Source organism: Pyrus communis, chromosome 2 (genome assembly GCF_041283825.1).
Source record: "Pyrus communis isolate YQ-2024b chromosome 2, ASM4128382v1, whole genome shotgun sequence".
Lineage (NCBI taxonomy): Eukaryota > Viridiplantae > Streptophyta > Magnoliopsida > Rosales > Rosaceae > Pyrus > Pyrus communis.
The window spans coordinates 5,971,876-5,987,422 of NC_142566.1; the positions used below are offsets into that span (position 1 = coordinate 5,971,876).

Genomic DNA, 15,547 nt, shown 5'->3' on the forward strand with positions numbered 1-15,547 from the left:
TCACTCAAAATTATCAAGTGATAGATTAGCACCACACAAGTTTTATTGTAAACTTAAGCTTACCCAACTTCCACCAGAGATGTCCATTTTGGAAACACCAACATAATAAATAAAAAAGAGACATTTTTGTTTTGATGCAAGAATTAATAAACAAAAACAAATATGAATTATTATTAACACTCTACAAATTTCATAAATATATGCTCTTTTCTACTAATTATAGAAAATTTGAAGTGCTTTTGAAATGTCAATAACAATTCCCGAAAAGGTAATATATATTTTTTAAAAGAGTAAACTTTGATTTTATACAATCATCACTGACTAAAGTAATTTAATAAGTGGGTTATTAAATGAAGTTAGGTTGAACTAGGGTCGTGATCTGTGTTTACCATCTTAGTTTTTTTTTTTTTTTTTTTCAAAAATTATACTTCAAGTTTTAACATTATTTTGAAATAAAATTAGAAAAATAATACAAATTTTAAGACATAACCGTCATAACACATGATAAGATTGTCGTGATAGTGTCACTCATCATTGTCAAGTGATAAATTAGCACGACACAAGTTTTATCGTAAATTTGAGCTTCAAAACTTCCACAAGAGCTATCCATTTTGCAAACACCAACAAAATTAAAAAAAAAGGAGACATTTTTGTTTTGATGCAAGAATTAAAAAACAAAAACAAATATGAATTGTTATTAACACTTTAAAAATTTCATAAATATATGCTTTTTTGTTTCTAATTATAGAAAATTTGAAGTGCCTTTAAAATGTCAATAACAATTCCCGATAGGGTAATATATATATATATATATATATATATATATATATATATATATATATATATATATATTTTTTTTTTAAAGTGAAGTTAGGTTGAACTGGGGTCGTAATTTGTGTTTACCAACTTAGTTTTTTTTTTTCTTCAAAAATTATGCTTCAAGTTTTAACGTTATTTTGAAATAAAATTAGAAAAATAATATAATTTTTAAGACATAACCGTCAAACCACATGATAAGATTGCCAGGATAATGTCACTCAAAATTATCAAGTGATAGATTAGCACCACACAAGTTTTATTGTAAACTTAAGCTCACCCAACTTCCACCAGAGCTGTCCATTTTGGAAACACCAACATAATAAATAAAAAAGAGACATTTTTATTTTGATGCAAGAATTAAAAAACAAAAACAAATATGAATTGTCATTAACACTCTACAAATTTCATAAATATATGCTCTTTTCTTCTAATTATTGAAAATTTGAATTGCTTTTGAAATGTCAATAACAATTCCCGAAAAGGTAATATATATTTTTTAAAAGAGTAAACTTGGATTTTGTACGATCATCACTCACTAAAGTAATTTAATAAGCGGGTTATTAAATGAAGTTAGGTTGAACTGGGGTCGTGATTTGTGTTTACCATCTTAGTTTTTTGTTTTTTTTCAAAAATTATGCCTCAAATTTTAACGTTATTTTGAAATAAAATTAGAAAAACAATACAATTTTTAAGACATAACCGTCATAACACATGATAAAATTGTCGTCATAATGTCACTCAGCATTGTCAAGTGATAGATTAGAACCACACAAGTTTTATCATAAACTTGAGCTTAACCAACTTCCACAAGATGTAACATACCAGTCCCGGGCTGGGATGTGACACAAAAGGTTTCCATTTTGGAAACACCAACATAATTAAAAAAAAAAAGAGACATTTTTGTTTTGATGCAAGAATTAAAAAACAAAAACAAATATCAATTGTTAATAACACTCTAAAAATTTTGGTAAATATATGCTTTTTTCTTCTAATTATAGAAACTTTGAAGTGCTTTTAAAAATGTCAATAACAATTCCAGAAAAGGTAATATATTTTTTTAAAAGAGTAAAGTTGGATTTTATACGGTCATCACTCACTAAAGTAATTTAATCAGAGGGTTTGTAGATGGAGTTAGGTTGAACAGGGGTTGTGATTTGTGTTAACCATTTTAGTGTTTTTTTTTCAAAAATTATGCTTCAAGTTTTAACATTATTTTGAAATAAAATTAGAAAAATAATACAATTTTTAAGACATAACCGTCATAATACATGATAAGATTGCCGTGATAATGTCATTCAGCATTGTCAAGTGATAGATTAGCACCACACAAGTTTTATTGTAAATTTGAGCTTCACAAAGTTCCACAAGAGCTATCCATTTTGCAAACACCAATAAAATTAAAAAAAAAGAGACATTTTTGTTTTGATGCAAGAATTAAAAAACAAAAACAAATAAGAATTGTTATTAACACTCTAAAAATTTCATAAATATATGCTTTTTTCTTCTAATTATTGAAAATTTGAAGTACTTTTAAAATGTCGATAACAATTCCCGAACAGGTAACAATTCCCGAACAGCATTGTCAAGTGATAGACTAAAACCACACAAGTTTTATTGTAAACTTGAGCTTAACCAACTTCCACAAGATGTCACATCCCGGATGTGACACAAGAGCTATCCTTTTTGGAAACACCAACATAATTAAAAAAAAAGAGACATTTTTGTTTTGATGCAATAATTAAAAAACAAAAACAAATATCAATTGTTAATAACACTCTAAAAATTTCATAAATATATGTTTTTTTCTTCTAATTATTGAAAATTTGAAGTACTTTTAAAATGTCGATAACAATTCCCGAACAGGTAATATATTTTTTTAAAAGACTAAAGTTGTAATTTATACGATCATCACTCACTAAAGTAATTTATTGTAATGGAGTTAGGTTGAATTGGGGTTGTGATTTGTGTTTACCATTTTAGTTTTTTTTTTTTTTTTCAAAAATTATGCTTCAAGTTTTAACGTTATTTTGAAATATAATCAGAAAAATAATATATTTTTTAAGACATAACCGCCATAACACATGATAAGATTGCCGTGATAATGTCACTCAACATTGTTAAAGTGATAGATTTGCACCACACAAGTTTTATCGTAAACTTTAGGTTAACAAACTTGACACACCCCGATCGAGATCAGGGTATGCTGGCCATCACGTGGAAGTGACGTAACCATGTGCACAGTGCGGAAGCTAATAAAATAATAATAAAAAAATAGTACGAATAAATAAAATCCAGCTTTACACGAAGTAATAACATACATGTACAAGCGTAAGTGTGAAAACAAAGTCAGAGCACGAAGACCTAATGCAGTCCGGGAGAAAACGACACTACAAAAGCACACCCGAAGGTGGTCCTACACTGGTAATAGTCTGTCAGATATGCCGGGGAAATCCTCAGGGAAGCCACCAAACGTGCTAGCCAACTAGAACCTGGAGGGGCGCAAAACAAAGGTGTGAGTGGGCAAAAACAAAGCTTTTCAAAAACCATTTCATAAACAAAATTCTAACCCCTCGCCGTAAAACCTGTATACTTCCTAGAAAATATAATATACATATATATAAATCATGCTCCGAAATATGCCATGTCAAAACCTCGAAGTAAAGTGCAAGTGCTCAGGTAATAACAAATCAATGCCACGTAATCTGTCAGCCGGAGTCACCTCACGTGACCTGTACGGCTGAATCTAGAGCTCAAATCTCCATCTCACTAACTACACCTGCACACGAGTCGGAACCACCTAAAGTGGTCTGTACGACAAGCCTAGGTGTAATATAAGTATGCTTAAGTGCCACGATCACGTGAAGGCTGGGCGAATAATCACGGGTCACCTACGAGTCGGAACTACCTAAAGTGGTCTATACGAGAAGACTGTGCACCTAACTTGGATCCAAGATGAGCGTGTGGTGTGGGAGGTGAACATCACGTGAAAGACTGTGCCCAAATCTAGGCGGGAGCACTAACACCGGGGGTGCAGGTTATGAGCTCTCTCTATACATCTCAAGTCACTACTGAACATACACATAAATCATGACTCACCTAGCACTTACCTGAGCGTCCGCAGCACCAAACATATATAAACATATGCAACTCATAATGCGTAAATAAATAGCAAACTATAGGCATGGCATATAACGTATAATGTTTCAAATCAATTTCTGGGAAAAACATAAGTATATAGGTATATACGGAAAACCAAAAGCCCACTCACTGGTATGTAGAAGGGTCGTAACCCCCTTGCCTCGAGTGACAGCGCTCGTCCTCGGGATAGGTCTCACCTATATGCGAAACAACTACAAAAACGTTAATTTTAAAGCACATAACCAACCTTATGAAATAACTTCTCAAACAATGCTCAAATGGGGTGTATGAATACACCAACGTGATCTCAACCTCAGGAACATTCCCATATATTTAGAAAAAAATTTCACTGTCGCACGCGCCGGCCACGCGCAGGCACGTGCCTGGCACGCTGACGGCGTCAGTTAACGCTGTTAGGAATATTCCGTTAACTTTAACGAATTCCGTCAACGCCGTTAGGAATATTCCGTCCAAACTGACGGAATATTCCGTCGTCTTCTCCGGCGAGGCTCCGGCGGTGGAAAATCATGAAAACTTCAAATCTTCATATCTTCTTCGTTTTTCAACCAAATTTCACAAAATTGGTACCAAAATGAAGTTTACAACGAGAGGAACAAATTCATACCGCTTTCAAGTGCTAAAACACACGGGATCTCGCCGGGAAAACACCACCAACTCCGGCCAACCTTGTAACTCACGATCCCGACGTCCAAAACCTTCAAACGAACCACCCCGAGCCTCCTAAGGACCTCACCAAGCTTCCTACAAGCTTGAAATTCCCAAAAACACAAGAATTAACGTGTGCATGAATAGTGACAAAAATCGGGTATCCCGAGTTCGACGTGAAAACGAAGGTATCCTTACCTGAAATGGGTATGGTTGAACTTCTACGGACCTCACGAGCATGAATATGTACTTTGTTTCCTCGATCTATGAATATTTGGAGGGTTTTGGGGTATGTCCGTACAAATGGGATAGGAAATGGGAGAGGGAAATGGCTCGGGACAGGGTGCAGGGCACGAAAAGGTGAGGGTGTGTGTGGGAAAATGTGTGTGGTCCACAACCAGCCAACAACAATCCAAAAAAAACCACACAACGAAAAATCATACTAGGGGCAAAATCGTCCTTTCACACTTACGGTTTGAAAATTCCGAAACGGGCTGTCACAAACTTCCACAAGAGCTGTCCATTTTGGAAACACCATCATAATTAAAAAAAAAGGAGAAATTTTTGTTTTGATGCAAGAATTAAAAAACAAAAATAAATATGAATTGTTATTAACACTCTAAAAATTTCATAAATATATGTATTTTTCTTCTAATTATAGAAAATTTAAAATACTTTTAAAATGTCAATAACAATTCTCGAACAGTTAATATATATTTTTAAAAGAGTAAAGTTGGATTTTATACTACCATCGCGCTAAAGTAATTTAGTAAGGTTGCGTTCGAAAAAAAAAAAAAAGTAATTTAGAAAGGTTTTGACCGGCGGACCGCTCTATATAAACAGACTCTTCTTCTCTCATAACACATCACAGTGTCGCATTGTCCTCTAAAACGCTTTCTGTATAAAACCACCAAGTCAAAAAAGTTGTGGAAAAAACAATTTAATTCTCGAAAGTAAATCTCTGTCTCGCCCCGTCAGCTTTTTCATTTTTCCAAAACCCAGGACGTCAAAATTCCAATCGTCACGTAAAAACTCGCTTACTAATCAGACAATTAACCAAACCCAAATGCCGGTGGCGGTTGTTACGGCGTTCTTCCTGCGGCGGTGCACCCCATCCTGCGTTCGCGTCTGGTGTGGTTCTGGGAAAAAATGGGTTTGAGTCTGGCCTCGGGCGGCGGCGGTGGCGGCGGTGCTGTGGGAAGTGGTTGTGCGAATGGTGGGGGTAGTAGCGGTGGCACCTGCTGCAACATGAGCGTGAAGCGCAGGTGCAGGTCGAGGTGTCTGATCTCGTCGGGGTTGGTGTTCTTCTTGGGGTGCTTTGTGTTGTTCGGATTATTCGCCACGGTTTATGTCTGGTTCGCCTTCCCGCCGTATTATGCTCCGGCGGCGTTGGCCTCTCCCTCCATGCTTGGGTGTCAGGAGGACAATGAAGGTTCGTGGTCTCTTGGTATTTTCTTCGGAGACTCTCCTTTTTCCCTCAAGCCCATTGAAGCTGTAAGATTTCTTCTTTTTCTTTTTAACTGTATGGGGTGTGTATATTTTGATTATTTTTTAATATTTAAATTTTAGTTTGGTTTTGGGTTATGTGGGTTTGGCTTGGAAGTTTCAATTTGGTCTTCTATGAATTGGCCTTGCTGGAAGTGTGGGTTTTTCCTGAGTATTAAATTATTTAAATTTTTTTAGTTCTGGGAGGAAAAGTTCTTCACGCAAACTCTTTTATCTTAATTTTAGTTTGTTTTTGTTTTTTCAAATATTTTGTTAAATTATGGATTTTTGGAGATTTGAATTTTGAAACTGGGTTAGATTTTGGTGCAGATGGATGTATGGAGGGACAAAACTGCAGCTTGGCCCGTGGCAAACCCTGTTGTGACTTGTTCTTCTGTTTCTGATGCTGGTTTCCCAAGTAATTTTGTTGCTGATCCTTTCCTTTATGTCCAGGTATTAGCTCTGCCCTTCAAATATTTTGGTTTTTTATACAGTTCTAATGTATGATTGATCGCATGTCAATTTGGTACTGATATGTAGAATTCGAAGACCAATCTACTGTACAATATTGTCCAGAACTTGAAATTTCGTGAGCTTGTATATTTTACACATTGAGTGATGGTTACTGCAGTGTATTTAGGCCGTGTTTCTCATAAAACTCTGAGGATTAAATGATTTCATGCTTAGAGCTTAAATGGATATGGTAGGGTCCAAGTTATAACCAATTTTCCTTGGGTCCAAGGTAGAGGGCTGGAATAGGGATTTGGTACACTTAAGTTGTAAGGTTTCAACAATACTTTTTCTTCTCATGTTTGTAGCAACAGCGATAACAAGTTTAAGCGAGCAGATGATATCGTTTTGTAAAGACATTAGTGATGTTGATGGAGTTTGAATTGTTAGGTTGTGCATTCATTTGATTATTTTGCATTAACATCTCTGAAGCCCATGATTGTGACAGAGGCAATCCAGATTATTTTGAGTTATGCCTTACCTCGCTGTTCTGACGAACGTTGATTGTAGGCCTTCTAATTTTGTTTGTCAATATGGAATTAGGGAGTTCTGGAGCATTACACCCTGTGTGGCTGATAGTAATTGAAAAAGATTTTTATTGGTTCTCGGTTGAGAAAATGAACCTGTATTAATGCTTCAGTAGGTAACTTATATGCATTTGGAAAGCATGGACATGATGGTGACCGTGAACTAGTGAATGTTTCGATCTTGTGCCTTATCATTTTCAATTGATTTTGCTTACCTTACAATAATCTAATTCTTATGAGTATTTTCACTTCAGACATTAACCATAATGGATGCCATAAATTTTCTGTAGTTATTCTCTATACTAGAAGTTTCTGTGTTTTGCGTTTGAAGTTTATCCAATATGCTTCAAAAGCCTAGTGATGACTTTAAGTTTTTGTGGCCCTTATGATAGGAGCCTTGGAGGTTTCCTTTGTGTTGGATTTAAATATACCATCCGAAAATTGGTAATAGTTTACATTACAACACAAGATACTATGACTATGTTGCTATATGGCAATGATTTTTTGGGAAACTGATACTTCTCTGATTACGCCTTTTGTAAAAAATTGAGAAATAGAGATTTTGAGAATGTATCCTTGTCTTGAATACTTAAGATCTATTACTTGTCTGCTGGAATCATCTTCATGTGCTAAGTCTCTGTGAATATATTAAGCATCTCCCCTTTTCTAATTGCTGGCTGGTTGCAATTTTATTGAACATTGCGAATACTACTGCTTTTGGTCAAAACACCCCATTGTTGGATGCTGGCTACTGTTCGGTTAACATTTGTCTTCCTGTATTTCTTGTGTCATAACTCATACGCACTTAATGTAGAATGATAATTCTTGTCAGATTCAATCTTCTGAAAGCACCGATATTCTTTGTCATCTCTGTGCTCAATGTGAAACTGATAATTCTTCTCATCTCTGAAAGCACCGATATTCTTATTTCACATGTTTTCATTATGTTCCAATACTATATAATATATTGCATTCTATTTTGTAGTTTATGATGAAATTATATATATTTTAAGTATAAGCACACTTATTTAAACGAAATATGATAGATTTACTTAAATCCGCCTAGTCCGCCTAGGCGCCCGCTTAGGCGCCGCCTAGGCGCTAGGGCCCAGCCCGCTGCCCGACTAGCACTTATTGTCTTTTAAAAACTTGGCTCAATCTGTTGGTGTCATGGAGCCAGGTTGTAGTAAGGAGAGGTATGTGGTGGACATTAAGTGCATGATGGATGTGGTTGATGTGGTTATTGATGGGTCATATAATTTCAAACTTCATTCATACACCATTTGACGTTGTGCTATGGGTGTGATTGGTTGATTCCTCTTTCTCTAGCAAAACATGATTTTGAAAAGGATCCAAATGGTAGTAAGAGAGTCCCTCTTTGTTGCTAACATGGTGTTCCTTTTCTTTGCTGTATTGTTCTTGTGGCGAAAAAGACTTGCCTTTTGTCATTTTATTAATAGATTGTTTTGATATTGGTATCACCTGACTTTACTGGGTGCTGATCATATTGGATATTGGTACATTCAAGTAACTTGAAAAATATAAGACCCTGTTTGTATTCCGACAGTGCTTTGCCCGGGACCACCACTTACTAAAATTGTCATGATGTCGTTGTCTACTTAGAGTGTAGTTGCCCTGAAAGGGACAGCCATTATAAGTTGTCAAGTATATTTTTTCATTGTAATTAATTTGTGTTTGATCCCTTAGGGCTTGTTTGGTATCCTATTTGAAAATTTTTATCATTTCTCAAAACATTTCTGGAAAACAATTTTTTTTGAGACTAAAAAATTTGATTGGTTTGCGATTTAAAATTTTTAAATCTTACGACTTAAACTAGTCAAAGAGGTCTAAAAAGAGGGGGGGTCGCAGGAGAGGGATAAAGAGGAGAGAGGAGGAAGGAAAGTAAGAGATAATTGAAGGAAAGAGAAAGAAGAGAGAGGATTGGACGAGATAGAGAGGAAGAGGAGTGAGAGAAAGAACCGAGAGAATGAAGAGAGCGGATTGGAGGAGAGACGAAAAAGGTAAAAAAAAAAAAAAAGAGAGAAGAAAAGAGAGATAGATTTGGAGTGAGGGGAGAAGGGAGAGAAAAGAAAGGAGTGAGTTTAAGTTTAAAAACTCACTTTTTATGTTTTTAGAGAATAGACTATATTTTTGAGTTAGTCTTGAGTCCAGTTTTTGAAAGTAGTCCTACCAAACAAGTTTTTAAGGCCTAAAACTTGAAAATTGTTTTTGAGTTTAAAAAGTTGGATTCAAGTAGAGTACCAAACAGGCCTTTATATTTTCAAACTTAAGTCAAGGATCCATTTGCTTTGGGTGAAAAATCTTCCAAGAAAAACGATTTCCTTGATGAAAAAGGGTAATTTTTTATTGTTTGGCTTTGATAAAAAGGAAAATTACCATTTTATTTACTGCTGTTTTACATCTTTTCAATTTGACCAGTATGTGATTGTCTGTCACCATACACAACAACGACAACAACAACAAAGCCTTTTCCCACTAAGTGGGGTCGGCTACATGAATCCTAGAACACCATTGCGCTTGGTTCATTGTTTGTCACCATGAAGGACAGAAATATATTTTTTAAGACAGGCCCTCCTCCCTTCCCTCGTCATCCAGTGGGGAAAAATTACTTCCAGAACAAAAATCAGAAGTTATTCGACGAGTTTTAACAATTTTCAATTTTTTCCTTTTGGGCAAGAACTGGTATTATGCTGACCAAGTTGTTTACAAAAATCCGGAATCCTTGTCTCTGTTTTTATTTATTTATTTATTTTTATTTATATATATATATATATATATATATTTTTTTTTTAAATTCAGCTGTACTATGATTCTCCCAGCTCATGGACCTTTTGGGACTGGTAGCAGTGTTTTTAGAATTACTTGGTTCATTCTACTCAACATCTCTGCTTCTTGTTTCAGGGAGATGCTTTTTACTTGTTCTATGAAACCAAGAATTCAATCACTTTGCAAGGAGATATTGGAGTCTCAAAAAGTATTGATAAGGGAGCAACATGGCAGCAATTGGGCACTGCCTTGGATGAAGAGTGGCATCTCTCTTACCCGTTTGTCTTCAACTACCTTGGCCAAGTAAGAATGCATTTCTTTTTACGTGCACACCGGTCCAATAGATCCCATCACCAGCGTGAATGAAAGAAAATAACTGTAACAAATTATTTCTAAACAATTGTTCGATGCATCTTTGGCCAAGTTGCAGCTTAACAGGACACATTGATTGCAGGAAAAAAAAAAAAAAAAAAAAGCACCTATCACCTAATTTTCTGGGGTAAATTTGATATCTGTTGTATAACTTCTTTCTTATCGTTTCTCACAGATATATATGATGCCTGAGAGTAGCATGAAAGGGGAACTTCGTCTGTACCGAGCACTCAATTTTCCATTGCAATGGACTCTGGAGAAAGTGATCATGAAAAAGCCTCTTGTTGATTCTTTCATAATCAATTATAATGGAGCGTATTGGTTGTTTGGTTCAGATAACACTGGATTTGGCACCACAAAGAATGGACAATTGGAAATCTGGTATAGCAGCTCCCCTCTTGGTCCTTGGAAACCACACAAGAAGAATCCTATATATAATGGCGACAAAAGCTTTGGGGCTCGAAATGGAGGCAGACCATTTTTCTACAACGGAAATCTTTATCGTGTTGGTCAAGACTGCGGTGAAACATATGGGAGAAGAGTGCGCACCTTTAAGGTGGAAGTTCTTACCAAAGATGATTACAAAGAAGTTGAAGTTCCCTTGGGCTTGATAGAGCCAAGTAAGGGTCGCAATGCTTGGAATGGTGCTCGCTATCATCATCTAGATGTGCAGCAAATAAATACTGGTGAGTGGGTTGGAGTGATGGATGGAGACCGGGTACCATCTGGGGATTCAGTTCGGAGGTTTATTTTTGGTAGTGCTTCAGTTGCCGTTGTTGCTGTACTCATTATATTGCTGGGTGTTCTACTTGGAGCTGTGAAGTGCATGATTCCTCTCAATTGGTGCACTCACAACTCCGGGAAGCGGAGTGATGCGTTCTTGGCCTGGGAAAGGTCACATTTGTTTTCAGCCAAAGTGAGACGGTTTTGCAGCCGCATGAACAGAGGAGTTTCATTCCTCAGAGGTAGGATTAAACCTAGTACCTGTGCTGGAAGACTGGTTCTTGCTATAATTTTGGCATTTGGAGTTGCGGCTATGTGCACAGGGGTTAAATGTATCTATGGTGGTAGCGGTGCAGAAGAAGCTTACCAATGGAAAGGTCACTACTCGCAGTTCACCTTATTAACAATGACCTATGATGCTCGTCTCTGGAATTTGAAAATGTATGTTAAACATTATTCCAGATGTTCCTCAGTGCGAGAAATTGTTGTGGTGTGGAACAAAGGAATACCACCTAAAGTTAGCGATTTTGACTCCACAGTGCCAGTCAGGATCAGATTAGAGAAACAAAACTCACTGAATAATCGCTTCAAGTTGGATTCTTTGATAAAGACCCGAGCAGTTCTGGAGCTTGATGACGACATTATGATGACTTGCAATGATGTTGAGCGGGGATTCAGGATATGGCGTCAATACCCAGACCGTATTGTGGGTTTCTACCCCCGACTGATTGATGGGAGCCCGTTGAAGTATCGAGGTGAGAAATATGCCCGGACCCATAAAGGATATAACATGATTCTCACGGGGGCAGCTTTCATTGATAGTCAAGTAGCTTTCGAGAGGTATTGGGGAAAAGAAGCTAGCCAAGCAAGGGAATTGGTAGACAAATATTTCAACTGCGAGGACGTGCTGCTGAATTACTTGTATGCAAATGCTAGTGAATCCAAGAATGTGGAGTATGTGAGACCAGCATGGGCAATAGATACATCAAAATTATCTGGTGCTGCAATAAGCCGAAATACCAAAGTTCACTACCATATAAGGAGCAACTGCCTCCTGAAATTTTCTGAGATGTACGGAAGTTTGGCCGGGCGCAAGTGGAAATTCAATGGGCGGAAGGATGGTTGGGACGTATAGCGAGGGAGGTATGGTCGCTAGTCGCTTACAACTCCTGAATTTGTTAATCCTTGTCTCATCCTTTAGTAAACTTCTAGTAATTCCTTTTTATGCTCCTTCTCCTCCCCCTCCCCTGTGAATTTCTTGTCGGGGAATTTAGTTATCAATAGATTTGAATTTTGATTAGTAAGATGTGCATTGTTTTTGTGTTTTTTGGATGTCTTGCTAGAAATTGATCTAGTATGTGTGTTTATCGTCTTGATTTTGGACGTCCCATGGCCTCTGCGCGGGGAAAAGTTTGCATTGTGACGTTACTGCGTTACATGTGGGTAAAACTACTTTGAGAGATGATGTTTTGCCAAATACTTTGATTGCATATTGCCGGAATGAATCATGAAAAAGGTGAACTGCTTTGTGTTTAATCGGATAACGGGATAAGCAGTGTGTACAAATTTGGGTGGAGGGGTCTGGAGCATCAAGGGAAATTGTATAATGGTGCTTGTTTGTATAATGTGGTTGATTACTATAATTGAGTACGTTGTGTAAGATAGGAGAGAAACTTAACCGCCATAAATGTATTTCAAGTTAATTTTTGGAGACGACGTTAATTGACTTGAAATACCATCACAGTATCATTCCCGTTGCATGAAAAATCTCAATTATCCTGACCTTTATGGTTTTTTCCCTAAAAAGGGCATTATTGTCTTTTTCTATAAATGGCATTGATGTACCATGGTTGTGATATAGTTACGAAATATAAATGAAACTGTCCGACCAAATCATGAGTCCAAAACTCTTCCAATTTAATGGGAAGTAAAATATTTATCTTAATGGAAAGATGTATATAGTACTTGGTACTATCACCAATTGACGGTTATATCTGCTCTTTGAACGCCAGTATACTAAATCCGTAAAATTATATACCCCCTTCGTTCTCAGAGCTTGCGCGCAGTCGCATGCATTGAGAGAGGGGTAGCAGATTCACACCTACGCATTGAGAGAGGGGTAGCAGATTCACACCTACGCTAGAAGATCGGCTAGTTTTGTCCAATGTGTACGTCGATAACACTCTTAGAGGGGTTATGCTGTTTGTGGGGTTATGAAATGTGTCCGCATGGTGTTTGATGAAAGTCCTCTGAGGGACTTGGTTTTGTGGACTATGCTTATTCAGGGTTATGTTAAAATGGGGTTTCCGAGAGAAGGCGTTGAGGTGTTTTTCGATATGTGTGATGCTGAAAGGAGGGCGGATGAGATGACGTCGGTCATCGTTCTCTCTGCTTGCTCTAAACTGGGAGACTTGAGCTTGAGTAGGAAGATCGGTGGATACATTTATTAAAATGGGGTATGCCGATATGTTTTTATAGGCAATGCGTTGGTCGATATGTACTTGAAGTGTGGGGATGCCGACCTTGCAAGTTTTCAATGAGATGCCTGTGAGAAATGTGGTTTTCTGGAATTCGATGATATCGGGTTTGGCACATCAAGGGAAATTTAAGGAGGCGTTGTACGTGTTTCGAGGGATGCAAAAAAGGGGTCTTGAACCAGATGAGGTGACATATATTGGAGTCCTTGCAGCATGTAGTCATGGAGGACTTGTCGCAGAGGATCAGAGGTATTTTAGGGAGATGTCAAGCGTGTACAAGCTCAGACCTCAGACGGAGCATTATGGCTGCACAGTTGACCTATTAGGCCGTGCCGGGTTAATAAACGAGGCCGAGGAGTTTGTTGAAAACATGCCAACTGAGCCTGATGCCTTTGTTTGGGGCGCCCTTTTGGGGCCTGTAGGATCCATGGAAAAGTAGAGCTTGCTGAAAGTGTGATGAAGGAACTAGTGAAGGTAGAGCGCGAGAGAGATGGCGCACATGTGCTCATGTCAAATATTCATTCCTCCGCAAATTGATGGAGGGATGCAGTGAAGTTGAGATGGGCGATGAAGGGAAAGAACGTGAAGAAAACTCCCTGGTGTAGTTCAATCGAGCTTGATGGTATTGTTCATGAATTCAAAGAGGGTGACAAATCACATAAAACAAGCAAAGGCATATACAAATTGCTGGAAGAGATTATGAGCCACGTAAAGAACCACGAGCTTTTGGCACACTGAACCTCATTCTTTTGATGATCGACGCATAACTGAGAGGAACAAGTGTTCGAAGTTTGGCACATTGCGGATGGCTTGATCAATTTGGTCCCGTGGTTCAAAATCATGGGCTTTTCAGGAGCTATTGCATCTTCTGAGAGGTAATTCATGTAAACCTACTGAGTAATTCATGTAAAGATCATCTTGTAAACTATCAACTATACTTCATAATCCTCACAAAATTGTTTCAGTACTGGTATCACTTAATTTCACATAGTGTGCTGCATTTTTCGTAAATCAGTCCATTGTGCTGTTCTAGGATCTATGTTTTGTTCAGGCACAAACTGCATTTTTGTTTTCTATGCACGTCATCACATAACAAATTTGTGTTCCGATTTTATCCTGTTTTCTAACACTTTTCTCAACATTATTAGTGTAGATAATATTGTTTGTGAAAAAAAAGAAAGCACTCTTCTCAACATCCAAGTTTTCCAAATTTTGCACTTGGGGGTTAAAGCATCAAACACATAACAATACCATCCATCTAGTGCTTAAGATATTGCTTCCAAGTCCTTGTGGTATCCATAGCTAAAGAACACTGGAACTTTGTTGAAAGCTATATCCGGAATATAAAGTTTAATGAATTTATGGTAATGGGAATTGATTTCAATATAGAAGGAAATGACAAACGTCCGCCCTTTTTAGCTTCTTATACGTCATTTTTTAGTCTGTTGATTCTGTTTGATTTTTTTTTTTTGTCAAAAATTCCGTTTGATTTATTCAATCCGATGACAAAAAATACATAAATGTGTGTCAAAAGCTAAAAATGGCAAGTGAAAATCATCTCCAATCTTATATATCTCAATGAAAAATTGCCGCTTCCTTGTAACTAGATATGGCAAAATAATGCACGAAACAATCATATGACACAAACATAGTTGAATAAGGACCCGTTTGGGAGTGGGGTAAAGCACACGAGAGGTGCTCATTCCCATAAGTGATTCTGGCCCTCCCAAATTTGCTCCGAAACGAACGTTCATCAGCGTAAGTTTTTCCACAGGCAAGAAAGGGCCCAATTTCATTGGGTTTATATTGTTGGATGACGTGCATGCATATCCCAGTTGCCAAAGAGAAGACAGTTGAAGAAGGCAGAGGGCAATTGTGGATGGAACCACACAATTAGTTTGCCTCCTACAAAGAGTACAGTTTGGTGCCTGTAGAATTGCCCTAATTCGGCCATTATTATTATTATTAATTTAATTTATCCGACAGTTTTGCCAACTGCCATAAGCTTTGGAAGCCATAATAATATATCAATTAACAAACATC

At 37.1% G+C, this 15,547-nt stretch overlaps 1 protein-coding gene and 1 pseudogene across 2 annotated transcripts; both read left to right on the forward strand.

Moving 5' to 3' along the window:
- Positions 1 to 5,487: 5,487 nt before the first annotated feature.
- LOC137747318 (glucosamine inositolphosphorylceramide transferase 1) lies at positions 5,488 to 12,327 on the forward strand. Of its 2 annotated transcripts, none has more exons than XM_088683281.1 (4): positions 5,488 to 6,117; positions 6,427 to 6,561; positions 10,068 to 10,235; positions 10,480 to 12,327. In XM_088683281.1, the coding sequence occupies exons 1-4, from the start codon at positions 5,773 to 5,775 to the stop codon at positions 12,160 to 12,162; spliced, it is 2,331 nt and encodes a 776-aa protein (XP_088539407.1). In that variant the 5' UTR covers positions 5,488 to 5,772; the 3' UTR covers positions 12,163 to 12,327. The 2 variants fall into 2 exon arrangements, with proteins under 2 accessions (XP_088539407.1, XP_068343511.2); XM_068487410.2 differs by having other exon boundaries at positions 6,439 to 6,561.
- Positions 12,328 to 13,393: 1,066 nt separating this feature from the next.
- On the forward strand, positions 13,394 to 14,468 carry LOC137747976 (pentatricopeptide repeat-containing protein At1g08070, chloroplastic pseudogene; annotated as a pseudogene).
- The last annotated feature ends 1,079 nt before the right edge of the window (positions 14,469 to 15,547 follow it).

Bases quoted from the DNA above. Each gene is read 5' to 3' on its own strand.
- LOC137747318 (XM_088683281.1), top strand. From the start codon at position 5,773: ATGGGTTTGAGTCTGGCCTCGGGCGGCGGCGGTGGCGGCGGTGCTGTG. The intron at 6,562-10,067 runs GTATTAGCTCTG...TTCTTGTTTCAG, and splicing joins ATCCTTTCCTTTATGTCCAG to GGAGATGCTTTTTACTTGTT. The intron at 10,236-10,479 runs GTAAGAATGCAT...CGTTTCTCACAG, and splicing joins TCTTCAACTACCTTGGCCAA to ATATATATGATGCCTGAGAG.